Source organism: Apteryx rowi, unplaced genomic scaffold, assembly GCF_003343035.1.
Source record: "Apteryx rowi isolate R43461 unplaced genomic scaffold, aptRow1 scaffold_897, whole genome shotgun sequence".
Taxonomy (NCBI): domain Eukaryota; kingdom Metazoa; phylum Chordata; class Aves; order Apterygiformes; family Apterygidae; genus Apteryx; species Apteryx rowi.
The window spans coordinates 1-18,581 of record NW_020451201.1 but is presented as its reverse complement, the minus strand read 5'-3'; the positions used below and the strand labels follow the sequence as shown (position 1 = coordinate 18,581).

The window sequence follows — 18,581 nt, the reverse complement described above, 5'->3', positions numbered from 1 at the left end:
TAAATTTGGTCAGCTAAATCCTACGACTAATGTTCTCTTTCAGATAGAGATAATTACATGTGTTGAGAGAATTAATGAGAAAAGAAGAAGAGTTCATTAGAAATTTTAATTTTATTGCAAGTAATGCACCATGGTTCTAATGTCCATCCTCAAATGTGAATACATGTATTGAAAAATCATGCTAAGCAGCACATTTAGGAATTGTCACTGTCCGATACTTAATGTTCTGGGTTTAAAAAAAAAACTCATTTGAAACGTTTATTCACTATAACAAGCATTTTGAAGCATTAAAGTGCAGCAGAAATAGCAATTTTAAATATATCTTTAAACAGCCTTTCATGGATCATTGTGGAAGAAGAGGATTCACGGAGAAGTTTCTCTTGAATTTCCCATTTTTCTGCAGCTTTGGAGAAACATTTCCTTCTCTTTCATTAGAAATGCCTTGGTCTGCTTTGTGTGTTTGCCTGAATGCTCCCATCTGTAGCAGGGATTCCTTGGCAGTGAAGTGAGCCCTGTTGTACTAAGGTTTCTGTGTGACTTAAACCCATTGAAAGGACCATAAAGACTTTGAAAGCATATTTGCTCCCACTACCCGGCTGAAGCAGAGATACCTGGGCATCTTTCAGGTAAACCAATATCGTGGTGAGCCTGTATCAGAACACATTTACCATCACTTTTCCAGCCAGCTTCAGCAGCTGTGAAAAAACTTGTTTCAGCTGTGAAATTAGCCTTAATTTTGTAGAGTCCCTGTCATGACTGGAATGGATACAGAACTCCTGAAGGAGTACTCCATAGCGCTGATCAACGACATCCAAAGAAGACAAAGGAGAGAATGACCCTGAGCAGATTCAGGTCAAAGAGGAAGACTGAGAAGTAAAGAAAATGGTCTGAGTTCTTGGCAGAAATCCCTTGCAAATGGCTTTCGTTTTACACTGCTGGGCCTTGTCTTCATGTTTCCCTTCAAAATATAGGTGACTTGGGGTTGCCTAACAAATGATAGGTACATGAGAAAACCTAGCCTAGATGTTTGCCTCCAAATATTCAGCAGCAAAGTGGACATTTAGCACATTTGCTCACAGATCTGTCTTTGGCAGTTCTTCAGTGAACACACATATATTTTTCCCGTTATGAAATGCACCGTCTAGATACAAAGGTAAAACAAACCAATCCCACATTGATAGGACCTGACATAATACAAAAAGCCCAATAATGCACAGGAGATGATAGAAACAAAACAAAACAAAACACAGACCACATTCCCATCACTGTCTAAATCTCAAACTGCTTAGTGCTTTCKCTGTGAAGCGATTATTCTCTCCCGTGCTCTTTTCAGAGCATTCTTCACCTCCTTGTTCCTCAGGCTGTAGATGAGGGGGTTCAGCATGGGGGTCACCACCACGTAAAACACAGAAATGATTTTGTCCCTGCCCAAAGAGTAACTGGAGCTGGGTCGTAGGTACATGAAAAGAACAGTCCCATAGAAGATGGTGACAGCTGTCAGGTGGGAGGCACAGGTACTGAAGGCTTTGTACCTGCCCTTTGCAGATCGTATCCTCAGGATAGTGGATAGGATGCAGCAGTATGAGATGAGGACGACTGATGTAGTGGTGACCTCATTGAACCCTCCAAAAACAAGTATCAGCACTTGATTGAGGTGAGTGTCGGAGCAGGCCAGTTTTAACAGTGGGGGCCCATCACAGAAGAAATGGTCAATGATGTTGGGACCACAGAAGGACAGTCTCAATGCAGATCCTGTGAGTATCACTGAATTTAAAAAACCAACCACCTATGACCCAGACAACAGAAAAACACAGACCTTTTGGGACATGATGACCGTGTAGCGCAGTAGATTACAGATGGCGACGTACCGATCATAGGCCATCATGGCCAGAAGATAACACTCCGTAGTTGCAAAAGCAGCGTAAAAATACAGCTGTATGAGGCAGCCAGCAAAAGAAATAGTTTTCCTTTCTACTGAGTAATTCACCAGCATTTTGGGTGTGACAGAGGAGGAGTAACACACATCTAAGAAGGCCAAATTATTGAGAAAAAAGTACATGGGGGTTTGAAGGYGAGAATCAAGCTGAACTACTATAATGATACCAAGATTACCCACCACCGTGATGACATAGATGACTAGGAAAACTATCAAGAGGGTGCCTTGGATGCCCGAGTGATCCGTTAATCCCTTGAAAACGAATTCTGTCACTGTGGTCCAGTTCTCCCAAGACATCATTAATGTGCGAGACACTCTGCTATCAGACAAGAATGCAGTTTCAGTGAGCTCAATTAACTTAAGGTGCCGGCTTGTTCGCTTGCTTGCTTGTTATTGGTGGTTTTTTATCCTGTATTTTGTAGGTGGTGGGGAAATTTTCCAGTGAAACACTGTTTGATTCAAAAATGCCAAAGTGTTCTGGCAGGCTGCTCAGTCGTTCCACAAACACCAGGCCACGCAGGGACCGGGGACTCCCAGACCTATGTCTCTTAACTACATCTGCCATTCAAACACTTCAGGCAAGCTTTGCACATCTTTCTACAGTCATGTATGCATTCAAAGGAAAAAAGTAAACAAAAAAAAGAAGCAAGTTTTCCCTTTGACATCACTGTGATCTTCACTATGGGCATTGTTTCCATTTGTCTCTGATTTTCATCACATTAAGGGATGAGAAGCTCACAGTCATTAGCATGTTTGTTCTGATAATACACAAGATGAAGGACTATTAATGTTCATTCTACTTTTCAGGCTGAGGATGACCTCGAGTTTCTTTTTAATATCCTAGGTAGCTCAGGGTTTGAATTTGTTGCTCAGGACATCTTATTTCAAGTGCTCAGAAACAAAAATAATAGTGCTTTTTTCTTAAAAAACAAATGACTATTAACAATCAAAGGCAGTGGCTGCTCTGGGGGATAAACTGCATTTAAATAACCTCTCAAATATTTTATGAGAATAAATATGTGAACAAAGGGACATGTTTGTGTCTTTTCTACAAGGCTGTATCTGCCAGCTTAGTTGGTGACTTGCTAAAACTTGTGCTTTCCTTATTTTTCCATTGTATGAATTAAATGTTAACAGCAATTTCTCAAGTACCTTCATGTAATGGATTAATACACTAAATTAAGGTTAGAACGTCAAATACCTTTTCTCTTTCAGAAGAGAAACAATGTAAAATAAAATAACTGCATTTATATTAGAGAGACTATTTTAAAAACATAATCACAGCAAATCATGAATCTATATTAGTAAACACACATTATAGCATATTCTTTAAAGATCACCTACTGCTTTTCCATAGGCAACGAAATCTAGCCAGCTGGAGAAGCTTAAATGTATCTCCTGAATGCAGAAGTTGAGGTCTAGTTTCAATATAGTTCCCATTTCTCTATAAGAAAACCTCAGTCTGTCCTCATAGCAGGTTAGAGTATACTTCAGTAGCTGATTTCATTTGTATTTTCTATTCCAGTCCTTCCATTAACCCTGAAGGCTTTCACTGTCCTATATGCCTGCCTGCTACTAATTTCATTGAAATCCCCCAAATAGTACCTTAGATTTCATCTCTTCTGGTTTCCTGTAAAAGTTCCAAGCTTTGTCCAGCTTACCTGCTGTTGTGTCTACCCGTTACTAGTTTCTCCAAAGAGATCATTCACGAGACACACCCAGAGTCTGCATCTTTTCATTTTGGAGAAAACTGTAAAAGGAATTATATGGAAAACAAGATAATATCCCACTACATTCACTTGAAAGTGCACGTGCCCAGTTCATAAAGAGGACAGAATAATGAATACGTTCCCCAGAAAGACTGTGCCTGGGGGGGGGGACTAGAGAAAGGACATTGACTTTACTGCCTCATTATTTCAGTACCCATATATGCCTTCCAGGCTCATAGCCATACAATCCGATAGCCCTTCATGATCAGAATATATACATTTTGTTTTCTTCCAAACTATTTTTGTGAAAACAACAGCTGAAAAGAGGCTTATTAGTAATCCCCACAATGAGTTCTGCATGCAAATTTGATTCAAAAAACAGTAATTCCCACTGAAGGAAAGAAAAATACAGTCCCCTCCAGCTTCACTTTTCCACAGCCCTTCCATAGTCGGATTTTTTTACCTGCTTGGGGGGCTCTTTTCCAATCTTAAAGGTCAGCTTCTCTGTACAAGAACACCGTCACACTCGGACCAAGCAGTCCTGGTATTCTGAGTGTAAGAAGGAACCAAAGGATGTGATGTATCTAATAACAATGGGAAGATGTGAATTTCCAAGCGGAGCAGGTGAAATATAAGACATTCCAGAGATTTCTTTTCTCTATATATGTCTGTCCCAATGGAACTCTTACCAGCTGGTGAGGATATGTTTTGCAAAGAAGAATGACATGTTTTGCTATCACACTTCGCTCAGAATTTGGTATCACTATCACAGTTACTGCTACAAACTTTCTTTGGCATTGCCTCTAGCCAGGAGACGTTTCTTACCTGTCTGGATGACTGTCTCTCACAGAAACATCATTTATCAGAAAAAAGAAAACAATTACTTGTCCACTTTCTAGCTTGCCTTACAAATCAGAGCTTCAGAGAAGAAAATTTATTCCAAGTCTCCTTTTCTTTTCTCTCTCTCCCATGCTTTTTCTTTTTCTTTTTTAATTCTACACGGCATTGGATGTCCATGTACGGATGTTCCTCTCAGGGGCTGTTGTCTCCACTATTTATTGCTTTCTAGCTTAGATGGTTGGCATAAGCTGCCAACGGCCTTGCTGGTCGCAACACCCCAGGCCAATCCCTTTTTTTGTTTTTCCTCCCCTCCACATAGAATTGGAAACTTCCCTTAGTGATTTCAAGGGAATTAGAGGGCTGGAACTATGACTTCCTTAACCCTTGAGATGGGCTGCCTTCTGGGAGTTGGAGTATGCAGAAATCAAGAATTGTTGTGAAGTGGTCAAGAAACAGGGGCTCCTAAGAGACAGCGTCTCAGCGTCTTATGATTATGGAAACACTCAAGTTGGAAAGATTTAGCAAAGCTCTCTGCAGCAGCCACCAGGAGCAATGGGAGACTGGCACTTAGTAGAGCACTAGTGAAAGCTGGGGATCCCAAGCCACACCTTGTCGTGTAAAATGTGATGAGAGATACTTACAGATATCTGCCAAATGTAGACAACTACAGTGTAGATGCATCTGCACAGGAGATTATGAAGACCAACAACATTGTTAATTTGAAAAAGTAATACTTCTGCTCTCCTACTTATACCATACGCCTGTATTATCACTGAACACTGTTTATATGTTAATAACATATGTTACATATTTTTGGACTTCACCTGGCATAGAAAAGGGATACTTAAAGCATGAGTGCAATTTTACCCTGGAAAGTGATTGCCACATTGCAGCCTTGGAAAAAACATGTTAAATAGCCAGAAGGGAAACAAAGAACTCTTCTAATCATAGGGAATATTTTACCAAATTCCAAAACATAAAAGATTACCAACCTRCTGAAGACAACAGTTTTCATAGTGAATTGGGAAATGGAGGAACTACAAATGATCAGAGAAGAGTGCTTCAGCATAATGCTAGTATTAGGACACAATTGCCCTCACTGAGAATGCTAGCTGTTGTTGTGAGTTCCAACCTCCAGACCTACAGCAAAAACAGAAAATGTGTAGGGAGAGGATGTCACTAGAGGGCTCAAAAATATCTGATTGTGAGATAATTTTTAAGGATTTTCATGATTATGCATTGCAATCTGTAAAACCTGCGACTCTCAGATGACAACCAAATGTTTAGTAAAATCCTGAAAGCTCCAGAAGTGATCACATAGATATTTGGAGATTTGGCTTCTGGAAGCTGTTTCTGGGCACATGAAGGAGAAGAAGGTGACTGGGAACATGCAGCAGGCGTTCGTCAAGGGTAAATCATGCCTGACCAACCTGATTGCCTCTAGGATAAAATGACTAGAACTGTGAATGAAGGGAGTGCAGAGGGTGTTGTCTATCATGACTTCAGCAAGACTTTTGACCATGGCCTCCCATGGTATCTATGCATCCAAGCTGATGCATTATAATCTGGAGGAGTGAAAAACTGGCTGGATTGTTAGGCTCAGAGGGTCAAGACTAATGGGCCACACTCTACCTGGAGGCTGGTTACAAGTGGAGTGCTACAGGCGTCTCTCCTGCAACCTGTCCTGTTTGATCTCTTGACCAGTAGCACTGGGGAAGAAGGGAGAATGAATCCCCCCCGTCCCCTACAGCTTGTGGATAGCACCAGACTCAGGTTGGCAGGGCAACCAGTCAAAATGCTCAAGGGCAGGGCTCCCATTCAGAGGGATCTGGACAGGCTGGAGAGACTGGCCAATGATAACCTTGTGAAATTTAACAGACACAAATGCAAGGTCTTTCCCCTGATAAGGAAGAACCCCTGACAGTGATACAGGCTGGGCACTAGCTTCCTGGGGAGCAACGCAGCCAAAATGGCCCTGGAATCCCTCATGGACAGCAAGAAGGACATGAGTTGAGTGTGCGAGGTAGTAGACCAAAGGAGAGTGGTTATCCCCCTCTATTCAGCACTCGTTCGACCACATCTAGATACTGCACCCAGTTTGGCGACCCTGAATACAGGAAAGCCATCAAAAAACTGGAGCGAGTTCAGTGGAGGGCCACCATGGCAGCTGGGGCTGTAGCACATTCCCTATGAGAAGACGCTGAGGGAGCTGGGCTTGTTTAACCTGTAGAAGAGATGGTTTCAGGGAGACCTCATAGCAGCCTCCTAATACCTACAAGGAGAGGGCACCAAGACGACAGAGCCAGACTCTTTACTAAGGGGCATGGCAGGAGGATGAGTGACAATGGGCATAAATTAAAACAGGGGAGGGTCTGGCTGGACATAAGGAAAACAAAATTCACTGTGCGGATAATTAACAGGGGCCCAGGCAGTTCATGCAATCACCTTTCTTCAAGATTTTCAAGGCAAAGCCCTGAGCAACGTGGTTTGAACTCAGTGTTGATCTTGCTGCATGGGCAGGAGGTTCATCTAGATACCTCCTGAGCTCCCTTCCCACCAGAATGCTCCTGCGACTCTGTGAAAACCTTAACTCTCTGAAAATGCCCATTTCACATTGCTGAATGTAGCGGAAGCCCAGAGTCACCGGCTCAGACATGGGCATCCATGTTTTAGGTACCTAAAGGCAGATAATCCCATCCTTGCTGGAAAGCTAGGCTGCCCAGGGTCAGCGGAAAGAAATCAGCAGCTCCAGAGAGGGAATCATTTGTTGTGTTTTAAGAACTTTTGGGGGATGTAGTAACATCCTTTGAAAGATCTGAAATGTCTCTGTAGAAAAGGTCCGACTGAAATCTTTGCCTGGTCCACAGGTATCTCTGAAGAAGCACAGTATGAGCAGGTCAGGGGGTCATCACTGTCACTTGTTTTGTTCGTGTCTGTGCTTAGTGGCTGCTTACACAAGTAAGGTCTTTCAGGTGTCTGAARCTGCACAGTGGCTTTCAGAGTCATGTTTCACCCTTTTCTCTCGCTACTAAACAGCCCAGTGAGGAACCCTGGAGGCTTACTCCCAGGACAGCACGCTGGGCCATATTTACCTCTAGATCACCCACAGGCTCAGGAGCTGCGGTCTGGAAAGGAGTGTGTCTTTCTTCATATCAGGCAAGTTACATCTCCACAGCTTCTCTGCACATGAACAGAAATTATGCCTACCCGCAGATGTTCTCTGCTTCCTTTGGGATAAAACCTTGTTTCCCACCACTTGATAGCGGTGAATGTACGGGGGGACTTGTATGCCATGACAACACAGAGCCTCAGCTTCCTTTGGGCAAGGGACTTTCTTGTTTGTCTCCTCTTACACCTTTTTTTCAGACTCCTTCAGAAATGAGCTACACCAAAGTAGGTTTTCTTCTCCATAAGACAAAGCAATAGCTTGTACAGATTGCTTTTCTTTTTTTGAGGCAACTAATGCAAGGACTGATTTAGGCAAGTATTAAACCAGGATAAGTCTTATTTTGTTATAGAGAAATGTAACATTTGAAATTGTCATCACAATAAGAATAGAGTCATTAACAAAACAGCCTTTGGAATGAGTATGTTTTAAAATTAACTCAGTTTTCAAGTAAGCATCTTAACCTAATGCCTGTRTTTTCCAGAATGCTTCGGTATGCTGGAGCTCATGAAGATACAAACCATGAATTTATCARTGTGACATTCATCCATCGTAAATGGTATTCAATTATTTGCTACATGTGATTTTCAGACTGGAATAATAGCTAGAAGCCAAGGGAAAATGTTTGGAAGTTCTCAAAATTGTAAAGCTGAACTATATTTTCTATTCTGAGTTTTGCTGACTTATAGATTTCACTGGATTCCCTTGTAAATAATATCATATGTTTTGTAGATCTTGTTAGTTTCATTACATAAGAGTTCTTTTCCAGTTCTTCTGTGAACACAGTCAGTGGAAATTCAAAATGTCTTTCCAACTGAAAGTGACAAAAATCTGATTTTTTTCCTTAAATTCAAAAATACAAATGCTAGAAATAATGCCTATTTTTAAGTATCCAGAYATAGAAACAAATGTGACATTTGTATTGCTTCAACGCATTCTGGATTCTTTTTTAAGCATCTCAGCTGAAAGGCAAAGAACATATACATAGTGGATTGAGAAATTATCATAGCAGAATATATCAAAATGCAGCAATTAAATTGATGATCGACTGGAGTGAAACCGTGCCCAAAACTGAAACTGCTTTTTATCTTTTCGACATTTTTCTTCCTTTTGCCTCAGTAGGTAACATTTGGCCATGGGACAAAATCACACATACAACAAATTCATCCTCTTGGGAATTACAGATAGGCCGTTYGCGCAGATCCCTCTCTTTGGGTTGTTTTTACTGATTTACATTGTCACTTTGGTGGGGAACAGTGGGATTATGGTCTTGGTGTGGACTGATCCCAGACTCCATACCCCTGTGTACTTCTTCCTCACCCATTTGTCATTTACTGATGCCTGCTGTTCCACAGTGGTCACCCCCAAGATGCTAGCAGATCTGCTATTAGAGAATAAAACCATTTCTTTCACTGGATGTGTGACACAGTTCTATGGCTTTGCCTTCTTTGCCACTGCTGCATGTTACCTCCTTGCTGTGATGGCCTATGACCGATACGTTGCCATCTGCAACCCACCGCTTTATGTGATGATCATCTCCCAGCAAGTCCGCACGCAGCTGGTAGCAGCTTCTTACCTCATTGGGTTTCTCAGTGCCGTGATATACACAGGCTCCACATTTGGGGGTTCTTTCTGTGGACCTAACCTGATTGACCGCTTCTTCTGCAACACCGGCCCTGTGCTGAAGCTTGCTTGCTCTGACACCTACAGCAAAGAAATGGTGATCTTTGTATTTTTTGTCATAAACGTGGTAGGCACAAAAGTGATTATTTTGCTCTCCTACAGCTATATCCTCTCCACTGTCCTGAGGAAGCGCTCTGCACAGAGCAGCTCCAGAGCCTTCAGGACATGTGCCTCCCATTTGACATCTGTTTCCTTATTCTGTGGGACAAGCTTTTTTATGTACCTACAACCCAGCTTCAGCCACACCAGTCTAGACAAGGTGGTATCTGTGTTTTACACACTGGTGACCCCCACGCTCAACCCCCTCATCTACAGCAAAGGACACTCTTGTGAAATGCAGGAGAAAGATTTTAAACTGCAGTCAACATAAAAGTATTGTATCAACTGACAAGTGAACAACCTGTCCTTTGTGAGAAAACCTGTGACGTATAAGCAAATTTGATTTTTCCCTAATCCTTACAATTTATGTAGGTTCTTCCATAGTTTCAACACAGAAGTGAATTGCAGTATTTAGCCCTGAGTCATGGGCTCCACAAAAACATCTTCCACAGAGGAAAACCAGGAATGGGAGCCTCAAACTTTATTCAATTTTGAAGAGTCACCAGGCTGTGCGCTTTATCTTACAGCAGGGGCAGTCTTGAAGCATTAACAGAATTAGCTAGGGAAATATCAGATGATGTATGCTGCCTTGTTAGACCACTGTAATGTGGCCACTTTTGATCTCATCCGTAATCCCCAATAAAATCCCCCACTGTTACATGTGAGTTATTTGGGGAGTGGAGTCTGGTGAGGGGGGAGTTTGGAAAAGTAAGTGTTCACAAGTGTTCACATTGTAAGAAAGATGATGCCCGCATATGACAACAAATACTTTCAYTTCTTTTGATGAGGAGTATTGGCTCCCAGGCCAGGAATGTACTCCTTCAGGGTATTTACACCAGCAATGAGAGACTTGGAAAATGGAGCAAGGAAAATATAGGTACAGAGATATTGTAATAGACAGTTTCATGAGAATGTGGTCATGGCCTCCTGCTGAGGAAACTCCATCAACCCTCATGTAACCCCTTTAGCCCTGGGATCTAACTTTTTGCTAACACCTTGCTGTGAAGGGAAATTAGATAGCTCTTGAAGAATATTTGATTTCTATGAGAATATTGGATTTAGACAAAGCTACTTCTTTTCCAAATGGAAAATTCAGTGCCATAAATATTTAATTATTAAATGAACCTTGGAACTAAATGAATGCAGGATGTAGGGAGCAGAGATTCTGGTTGTCCTTCTTTGAATTTTTATCATCCTCTTCTTCTTGCAGGCACAATTAGGGGAAGAAAATGTTTACAAGATATAACCACACAGTTAATAAATTCATCCTCTTGGGATTCGCTGAGACCCCAGACATGCAGATCCCGCTCTTTGTGGTGTTTCTGCTCGCCTATGTGCTCACGCTCTGCGGGAACCTCGGGATGGTGACCTTGGTTCAGACTGACCAGCGCTTGCACACCCCCATGTATTTCTTCCTCAGCCATTTTTCATTTGTTGATGCTTGTTACTCCACAGTCATCGCTCCCAATATGCTGGTGTCCTTGATCTCAGGGATGAAAGACATTTCCTTTACTGGCTGCATGGCACAACTTTACAGCTTTGTTTTCTTTGGGATTGCTGAATGTTACCTTTTGGCTATAATGGCGTATGACCGCTACATTGCTATCTGTAACCCACTGCGGTACGTGGTAGTGTTGCCCAAGGCAGTCTGTGTCCAATTGGTCTCCATATCCTACATCCTTGGCTTTCTTTACGCAACAATATACACCGGCTGCACATTTGGAGGATCTTGCTGGAGGTCCAATATCATCAACCACTTCTTCTGTGATATGAGCCCTTTGCTAAAGCTCTCGTGCTCTGACAGCTTCAGCAAGGAGATGGTCATCTTCGCCTTTGTTAGCGTAAATGGGATCGGCACCAGTGGAACCATTTTAATCTCGTACATTTACATCCTCTACACCATCCTGAGGATGCACTCCACACAGAGCAGGTCCAAGGCCTTCAACACATGTGCCTCCCATGTAATGGCTGTCTCCTTATTCTATGGGACGGGCTTCTTTATGTACCTACAACCCAGCTCCAGCCACTACAGTCTAGACAAGGTGGCTTCTGTGTTTTACACGCTTGTGACCCCCCTGCTGAACCCCCTCATCTACAGCCTGAGGAACAGAGAGGTGAAAGAGGCTTTTATGAAATATGCAAAAGGATTTCTCTGTTTTCAGCTTCATTGAAGCGGAAGGAGGGGGCCTGAAACTGTAATGAGCCTGTAGTTGCTCTTTGGTCTCAAGGAAACAGAACTTATAATAAAGTTTAAATTTGAATTTACCCTCCTAAATTCTAGTAGCTTCTTTCCCAGTCTCAAGCTGATTCAATGGTAGTGGGAAAATAAGACCATGGGATACACAGAGTACTTTGTTGTATTCTTTTCTTTTTATTAGTAAGATAGAATTGTGGCAGGGGGTGGGAGAGAGGTTCAGTGTGTGTTTTTGTTTTTTTTTTAATTTGAAATACTATATTTTAATTCTTAATCRGATTAATTAAATTAATGGGCATAGCGAGCTACAGGGATTCAGCTGACACTGAAACCCAATCGCATCCTCTATGGTCATCTCTTCGTACGAAAGTATCTCAGAATGAATGGAAACTTTGAATCTCACACGCCCTTGAAGCTGGAGATGCATTGCCTTGCTGGAGAGTGACTTTCTGTACAGGACAGAAATTATAGTCAGTGGGCTTTGGGGAACATGTTTATATAAAGAGTATGGTTGTCTGAACATAATGAACATGCTTATCTGATTGGAACACTAGCTGTTTTGTTAGTTCTGTGGGGGCTTAGACACAATATTGGCCTTAATATTTTGGCAAGATTTCGGTGATTCTGCCTATGACAGCAGCAAAAACACAAGGTACATTTTCAGAGGCAAGTTGGGTGCCTGTAGGATTAGTCTCAGAACTATGCCAAATTATTTCATGGATTTGGGCTAGTGGTTAGGCTTAGCAGAAACAACTTGAAGACATTCTTGGTCCAATGAAAATGAATTTTTAAAAGCTTTATTGAAACAAAATGCTAAGTATCCCTGAACAGATAGCTCTGTCTGAYTTGCCCTCTTCAGATGATCTTCTCAGAATGCTATGAGGCATACATACACCTTTGCTGTATTTATGTGTGGGGACTAGGGGGTTTCTTTGACAACAAGTACTTATCTTTTTATCAGGACTTTGCTTGTCCAGTGAGCTGTGCTGCCATTCAGAGAAACATGGACAGGCTGGAGAGTTGGGTGGAGAGGAACCTCCTGAAGTTCAACAAAGGCAAGTGCAGGGTCCTGCACCTAGGGAGGAATAACCCCATGCACCCAGACAGGGTGGGGGTTGACCTGCTGGAAAGCAGCTCTGCTGAGAAGGACCTGGGAGTGCTGGTGGACACCAAGTTAAGCATGAGGCAGCAATGTGCCCTTGTGGCCAAGAAAACCAATGGCATCCTGGGGTGCATTAGGAAGACTGTTGCCAGCAGGTCGAGGGAGGCAATCCTCCCCCTCTACTCAGCCCTGGCGAGGCCACAGCTGGAGTACTGTGTCCAGTTCTGGGCTCCCCAGTACAAGAGAGACATGGAACTACTGGAGCAAGTCTAGCGTAGGGCTACAAAGATGATTAGGGGATTGGAGCATCTCTCCTATGAGGAAAGGCTGCGAGAGCTGGGCCTGTTCAGCCTGGAGAAGAGAAGACTGAGAGGGTCAGTCATCAAGGTATACAAATATCTAAAGGGAGGGTGTCAAGARGATGGGGCCAGACTCTTGTCAGTGGTGTCCAGTGACAGGACGTGAGGCAACGGGCACAAACTGAAACACAGGAAGTTCCATCTGAATATGAGGACCAACTTCTTTTCTGTGAGGGTGACAGAGCCCTGGAACAGGTTGCCCAGAGAGCTTGTGGACTCTCCCTCCGTGGAGATAGTCAAAAGCCATATGGATAGGGTCCTGGGCAAGGTGCTCTAGGTSACCCTGTTTGAGCAAGGCAGTTGGACTAGACGATCTCCAGAGGTGCCTTCCAACCTCAACCATTCTGTGATTCTGTGTGATTCTGTGGTTTCTGAGGATCAGCCAAGCTGGGTTTTGTCTTCCAGGACAACTAGCTATCAAACTCAGGTTCAATACACTAATTATTTGTACCCCCCTCCCTCCCACTGCTTTGTTTGAAAATGGCACAGAGGCACCAAAAATGATGYGAACTTCAAACTAGTTCTATAGACCACCTAAAGTGGGAATAAAGCAGATCAGAAGTGAGGTACTGAAGTRATATRGTAGATATTTTTAGTAAATATGTTTTTATGCACATCTAAGCTACCTGAAAGTTCTGAGCTAATCTTCTATCGAATGGCAGTATATGGGGGGGAAAAAAGGAAATGGCAGTAAAGTCACAAAGCAGAACAGAAGCAAGACCCCTCAGTCTTCACTACGCTTGGCCAGGGATTGGGACATTCACCCAAAGGKTAGTGGTTCKGCGTTCAACAYCRTTTCCTAATATTCTGGAGAACGGAGTTTCCATTCCCTCCCAAACATCRCCGTTACACTTTGCACAAATAATAYMAAAATGCAATGGATGYGGCATTCTCTGYAGATTGGCAYACATTAGAGAATGATAGGATTGCAGGAATGTCATTTGGAGGAGACCTCTGGAGCTCACGTTGTCCAGCCTCCTGCTAGAAGCAGAGCTGCTGCCAGCACTAGCTCATGCCAGCCACAGTTTTGTCTAGCCACAGTCTTGGAAAGCTCTCCACAGAGAACGGAAAAGTACCTGTCTTTCCAATAACCTAAGTAAACGCCTTGACCACCGAGTCTGTGAAATAAGAAGGAGCAGGGTGAAAAAGTGCCTTACTTCTTTGCCCTTGTGAATTTCAGGATTCATTTGCTGATTGTCCAAAACCATGCCTTTTTTGTAAGAGCATTGAATCCAAAATAATATTATCCACACAGTTTTTATCAGCAGTGCTGTTTTGATCCTTGAAGACCAGTGGCATTGATRCTGTGCAGTAGGACTGCAATGCACCGATATATTTGGGGGGAAATCTTGAGATATAAGGTGGGATTCACAGTCAAGGAGACGAGCCCACTGAATCTATCACGCCACAGCCTGAGTGAATGTCTTAGTCACTAGGGCCTTGGATAAAAGAAGAGATACGTGAATRTCACCTTTGCTTTTATCGTTAGCTAGTTCACTAAGGTAGTTACTTGGTACCTCCCTGGGACTGATGGAGAGCRATCAATGGAAGCAATCCGCAGATGGGGGCCTGAAATAGTTGTTGTTCCTAARGCTACTTCTCAGATGGTTTACAAATATAAATAACTTAATGACATGTTTGATTAATMACAATTGATTCACCATTTATTGAATCATCTATGCTGTATTCCTCAGCCCCTTAAAACTTTTTAAGAAGCGGATTTTCAGTACAATACACCAAGAAGTTATGGACAGAGCATTAATGTTTAYGTTCCAAAGATCTCACTGTCATYGTATTAAGAAACAAATAACTTCAGATAAAAAATACAAGTAAACAACTAAAGCTGGGATAAACAGTGTTCTTGGTAAAGTGAATTTTGCACTCACCATATATTTCCTCTTCCTCTTCCATAAAAACACTAGCACCTCAGTTCCTTTGAAATCGTGAAGTCTTTTTTGTCTTAAACTACAGATGTTAGTCTTCAAAAAATCAATTGATTTACTAATAAGTACTTTTTCTCTCAAGGAATCCTCTCAGGGCAGCTTTCACCTCCTTGTTTCTGAGGCCGTAAATCAGAGGGTTCAACATGGGCGTCACCATTGTGTAGAACACCGAGATCACTTTGTCCTGGTCAAGGGAATAGCTAGATGATGGGCGGAAATGCAAGAGTAGAATTGTCCCGTGGAATATCATCACGACTGTCAGGTGGGAAGCGCAAGTAGAGAAGGCTTTGTTCCTGCCTCCAGCTGAGCGAATCCTCAGGAYGGTAGCGAGGATGTAAGCGTAAGAGACAAGGACAGACAGAATGGTGCTTACTTCCACCATTCCAGCCAGGTTAAATATCAGGAGCTCACTGAGATGTGTGCCAGAGCAGGAAAGTGCTAGCAGGGGGGTGATCGCACAGAAAAAAWGATTGATCTCATTTGACCCACAGAAGGATAAACTAAATGTGAAATATGTATGCACCAGAGAATGCAACAGGCCAAGTGTGTAGGACCYCGCTACCAGGGGCACACAGACTTTGGGGCACATGATGAGCGGGTAGAGCAGTGGGTTACAGATGGCCACATACCGATCGTAGGCCATYGCAGCCAGCAGGAAGCACTYGGTAGTCCCAAGGCCTATAAAAAGGAACATCTGTGCTGCACACCCACCTAGAGAGATGACTTTCCCCTCCTTTATGAAATTTATCAGAGTGTTTGGTGCAATCACAGAAGAATAACAAATATCCAAGAATGACAAGCTACTGACGAAGAAGTACATGGGGGTATGAAGACGGGGATCAATATTAATTAAAATGACCATCCCCATATTGCACACCAGAGTGATGCTGTAAACCATGAGAAAGAACACAAAGAGCATGACCTGAACTGTTGGGTTATCTGTTAAGCCCAGCAAAATAAATTCAGTGACAACCACAGTAGCGTTGTTATTCATGTTCATCTTGTCTGTGTTGCTATCCTTGTATGGAAAAYAATAAAGAAACGGTGATTRGATAGAGCGAAGCAGAGAARTGAAATTACAGTGATTTATTACTTTTCCTACCCAAGATTAGAAACCAAAAAACACGAAAGGTTAAATCGGCAGGAATGAGATTAATTTCTCCAAGGCTCGGGATCAGGAAATATCTGCAGTGTAGATGTCTCTATCCGCGCTCAGTTTCTAAACTTCATCTCTAGTCAAAGGAGAGAAATAGGCACATTTAAGATATAAGTATATGTCACTCTTAAGCAGAATCTTGTCTGAAAAGTAGTATTACTCTCCTTTGACCATCAAGGGAGGCATGGTGACTAGTTCAGATGCAGATGTTTACATTYGATATAACTACACTTTGGACCTCATTGTAGATGAGTTGAATCTTCCTTTTTTCAATTCCCTTGTGATGTTATTCCAGCCATGGCTGCTGAAAACCGTAAGCATTTCCTTAAAAACAAGTGCATATTCCAATTTTGATCCTTCTCCTCCCACTACAGGAAGAYCTAATTCACCTGCTTAAATTCTCTCTAGGTCCAGGAATTCTCATTCTTTCAGTACAAAACAACAACAAAAAAGCTCTACAGGCTTGGGGAATTTCCAATTTATACTTGGGGATAACCAATACAATTGACTGAAATCATTTCTTCCTAACTTTCTTCCTCTGAGGATTTTATTCAAGTTCCGTGTCATAGGAAGATTTCTCCCCTTGCACTAACCAACAAATTGTTACTTCAAATGCACAGCTGGAARGCTGGGGGACTCAGATGGAGTTCTTGCAGTGCCTTAAACATTGTGTTCTTCCATCCTTGGTGAGAACAGCAGCCACAAGACTACTTACTGGTGTAGCTTCCTTGCGCTGTATCATGTTTGATTTCATTAAAACTGTTAAGGTTTAATTCAATGTCCAAGTGCAAGCAGTCTCTTTTTTCATAGAGGAAGTAAACACTGTTTTCCAACCATTACAAATARGATGACCTACCAAAAATCAATATGCACTTATTTCCTCCCTAGAAAAATTATTCCCTAAAAGCTGCTAAGTAACAGCCAACAYAATCATAAYATACATTTATCCTGAAGGTTAGCTGTTGYTGTTGTTAGCTTATTTGATGTTGCACAATATTTATCACTGCCTTAACTCTGCTTCAACTAAAAAGAAAAATGAAAAACTGGAATTGCCTGTGTTCCATCAGATTCTCTGTCTCGCTTTAAGGAACACATCCCAAGCTCTCCACCCTTAGGTTTTCTTATCTGTCTCCYGTTTCATGCCCCTGTGAGACTCTCCCAACCTGATGCCCTAAAAATCAGTAAGGTATTTTGAATACCATGAGTCCTAATCATCCCCAAGAATGCTTTTCATGTATCGCAGCACTTTACGGTTCCCTYTCTTAAAGAATGCCTACAGCTTGTGGTACTTTGAGCAAATATTGCACCATTTTGTGCTGTTTCCGGTGCTGCCTGGATATAAGCTTGCTTTCACAACATCTAGTCCCTTTGAAGAACATCCCTGGCCTCTACCTTACTCAYGTCTACTGAGGTGAAATGCTCACTGGTCTCTCACTCTTTGCCTAGTCAAATCTAGTTTCTCTYGAGTGATGAATGGTATGTTGGATCCCTTATTACTGGGTGGCCAGAACACCATCTCACCATGGCATATTATCTATCCCCTTTTACATGCTCAGCTGCAGCCCCTCTGTCCTGAGGTGTAAAAGGTGAAATGTCCTTGGAACTGTCTTGTCAGCATCTCTACACAACTCCAGATAATTAAAGAGATATCGTTATGCTACAGTTAGACATACCCATCTATATCCAGCAAATCTTCTCACRCCAGCAGGGCTTATATCTATACTGGGAATCAATAAGCCAGAAATAAATTGCTACTAGACTTATTATCAGAATTGCCTGTGAAAAGGCAAAAACTTATAGGCACATAGATACGAGGACAAATCATGTGTACATACTAAACCCAAGCACTGAAAAATTACTGGAGCTGGAAAAGACCTGCTAGCCACTGAATGGATCCCTTACTTGATTCCAAAAAGGCACTGCAAATCAGCCCATCTTGAACAGAAAGAACACTTTCTCTTCTTTTCCCTCACTGTTCGTTTACTTACTTGTGCCATTTTTCAACTGGCATCAGACACTGCAGCAAGAACAAGTAGTCATAGCTTGCTTTTTAATGTTCTTRCATCACTGGAAATAATACCTTTCCCTTCCTTGTCTTCCAGCTAAGCTACACAGAACTTGTTCTTTTTCAGCCTTCGCACACAGAGGACTACAGGACTTATTCCTATTACCTGGAAGCTCGGAATGTACCTGTAAACTTGATAGTTCTTCACAGACAGTGGAAATTTTGTGGATGAAAAGCRTCATGACAGTATTTGTTTCTTTTAAGCCGCAAGGGACAGCTTTCTTCAGATGTTTCTGAGTTCCAGATCTCAGATGGTCTCATTAGGACTGTCGTAAGGTGCCTCTAAAAAACTGAGTAATTGTCTCAGAAACAGTGAGGGCCCAGATTTC

The 18,581-nt window shown here is 42.3% G+C and overlaps 4 protein-coding genes across 5 annotated transcripts; 2 read left to right on the top strand and 2 right to left on the bottom strand.

The window, feature by feature from the left end:
• Nucleotides 1-1,285: 1,285 nt before the first annotated feature.
• LOC112978036 (olfactory receptor 1020-like) lies at nucleotides 1,286-2,236 on the bottom strand. Its single transcript, XM_026091072.1, is given in 1 exon segment — nucleotides 1,286-2,236. A coding segment is annotated over 1 exon segment (951 nt).
• Nucleotides 2,237-8,780: 6,544 nt separating this feature from the next.
• LOC112978035 (olfactory receptor 1020-like) lies at nucleotides 8,781-9,704 on the top strand (the record flags this gene model as incomplete). Its single annotated transcript, XM_026091071.1, has 1 exon — nucleotides 8,781-9,704. A coding segment is annotated over one exon (924 nt), but the record flags the coding sequence as incomplete, so codon positions are not given.
• A 958-nt stretch (nucleotides 9,705-10,662) lies between these two features.
• On the top strand, nucleotides 10,663-12,023 carry LOC112978032 (olfactory receptor 5B12-like). Its single transcript, XM_026091064.1, has 2 exons — nucleotides 10,663-11,561; nucleotides 11,993-12,023. The coding sequence occupies exons 1-2, from the start codon at nucleotides 10,663-10,665 to the stop codon at nucleotides 12,021-12,023; spliced, it is 930 nt and encodes a 309-aa protein (XP_025946849.1).
• Nucleotides 12,024-15,089: 3,066 nt separating this feature from the next.
• Nucleotides 15,090-16,361, bottom strand: LOC112978031 (olfactory receptor 1102-like). Of its 2 annotated transcripts, XM_026091063.1 has the most exons (2): nucleotides 16,345-16,361; nucleotides 15,090-16,008 (listed from the first exon to the last, which is right to left on the bottom strand). In XM_026091063.1, the coding sequence occupies exons 1-2, from the start codon at nucleotides 16,359-16,361 to the stop codon at nucleotides 15,090-15,092; spliced, it is 936 nt and encodes a 311-aa protein (XP_025946848.1). The 2 variants fall into 2 exon arrangements, with proteins under 2 accessions (XP_025946848.1, XP_025946847.1); XM_026091062.1 differs by lacking the exon at nucleotides 16,345-16,361 and having other exon boundaries at nucleotides 15,090-16,031.
• Between the last annotated feature and the right edge of the window lie 2,220 nt (nucleotides 16,362-18,581).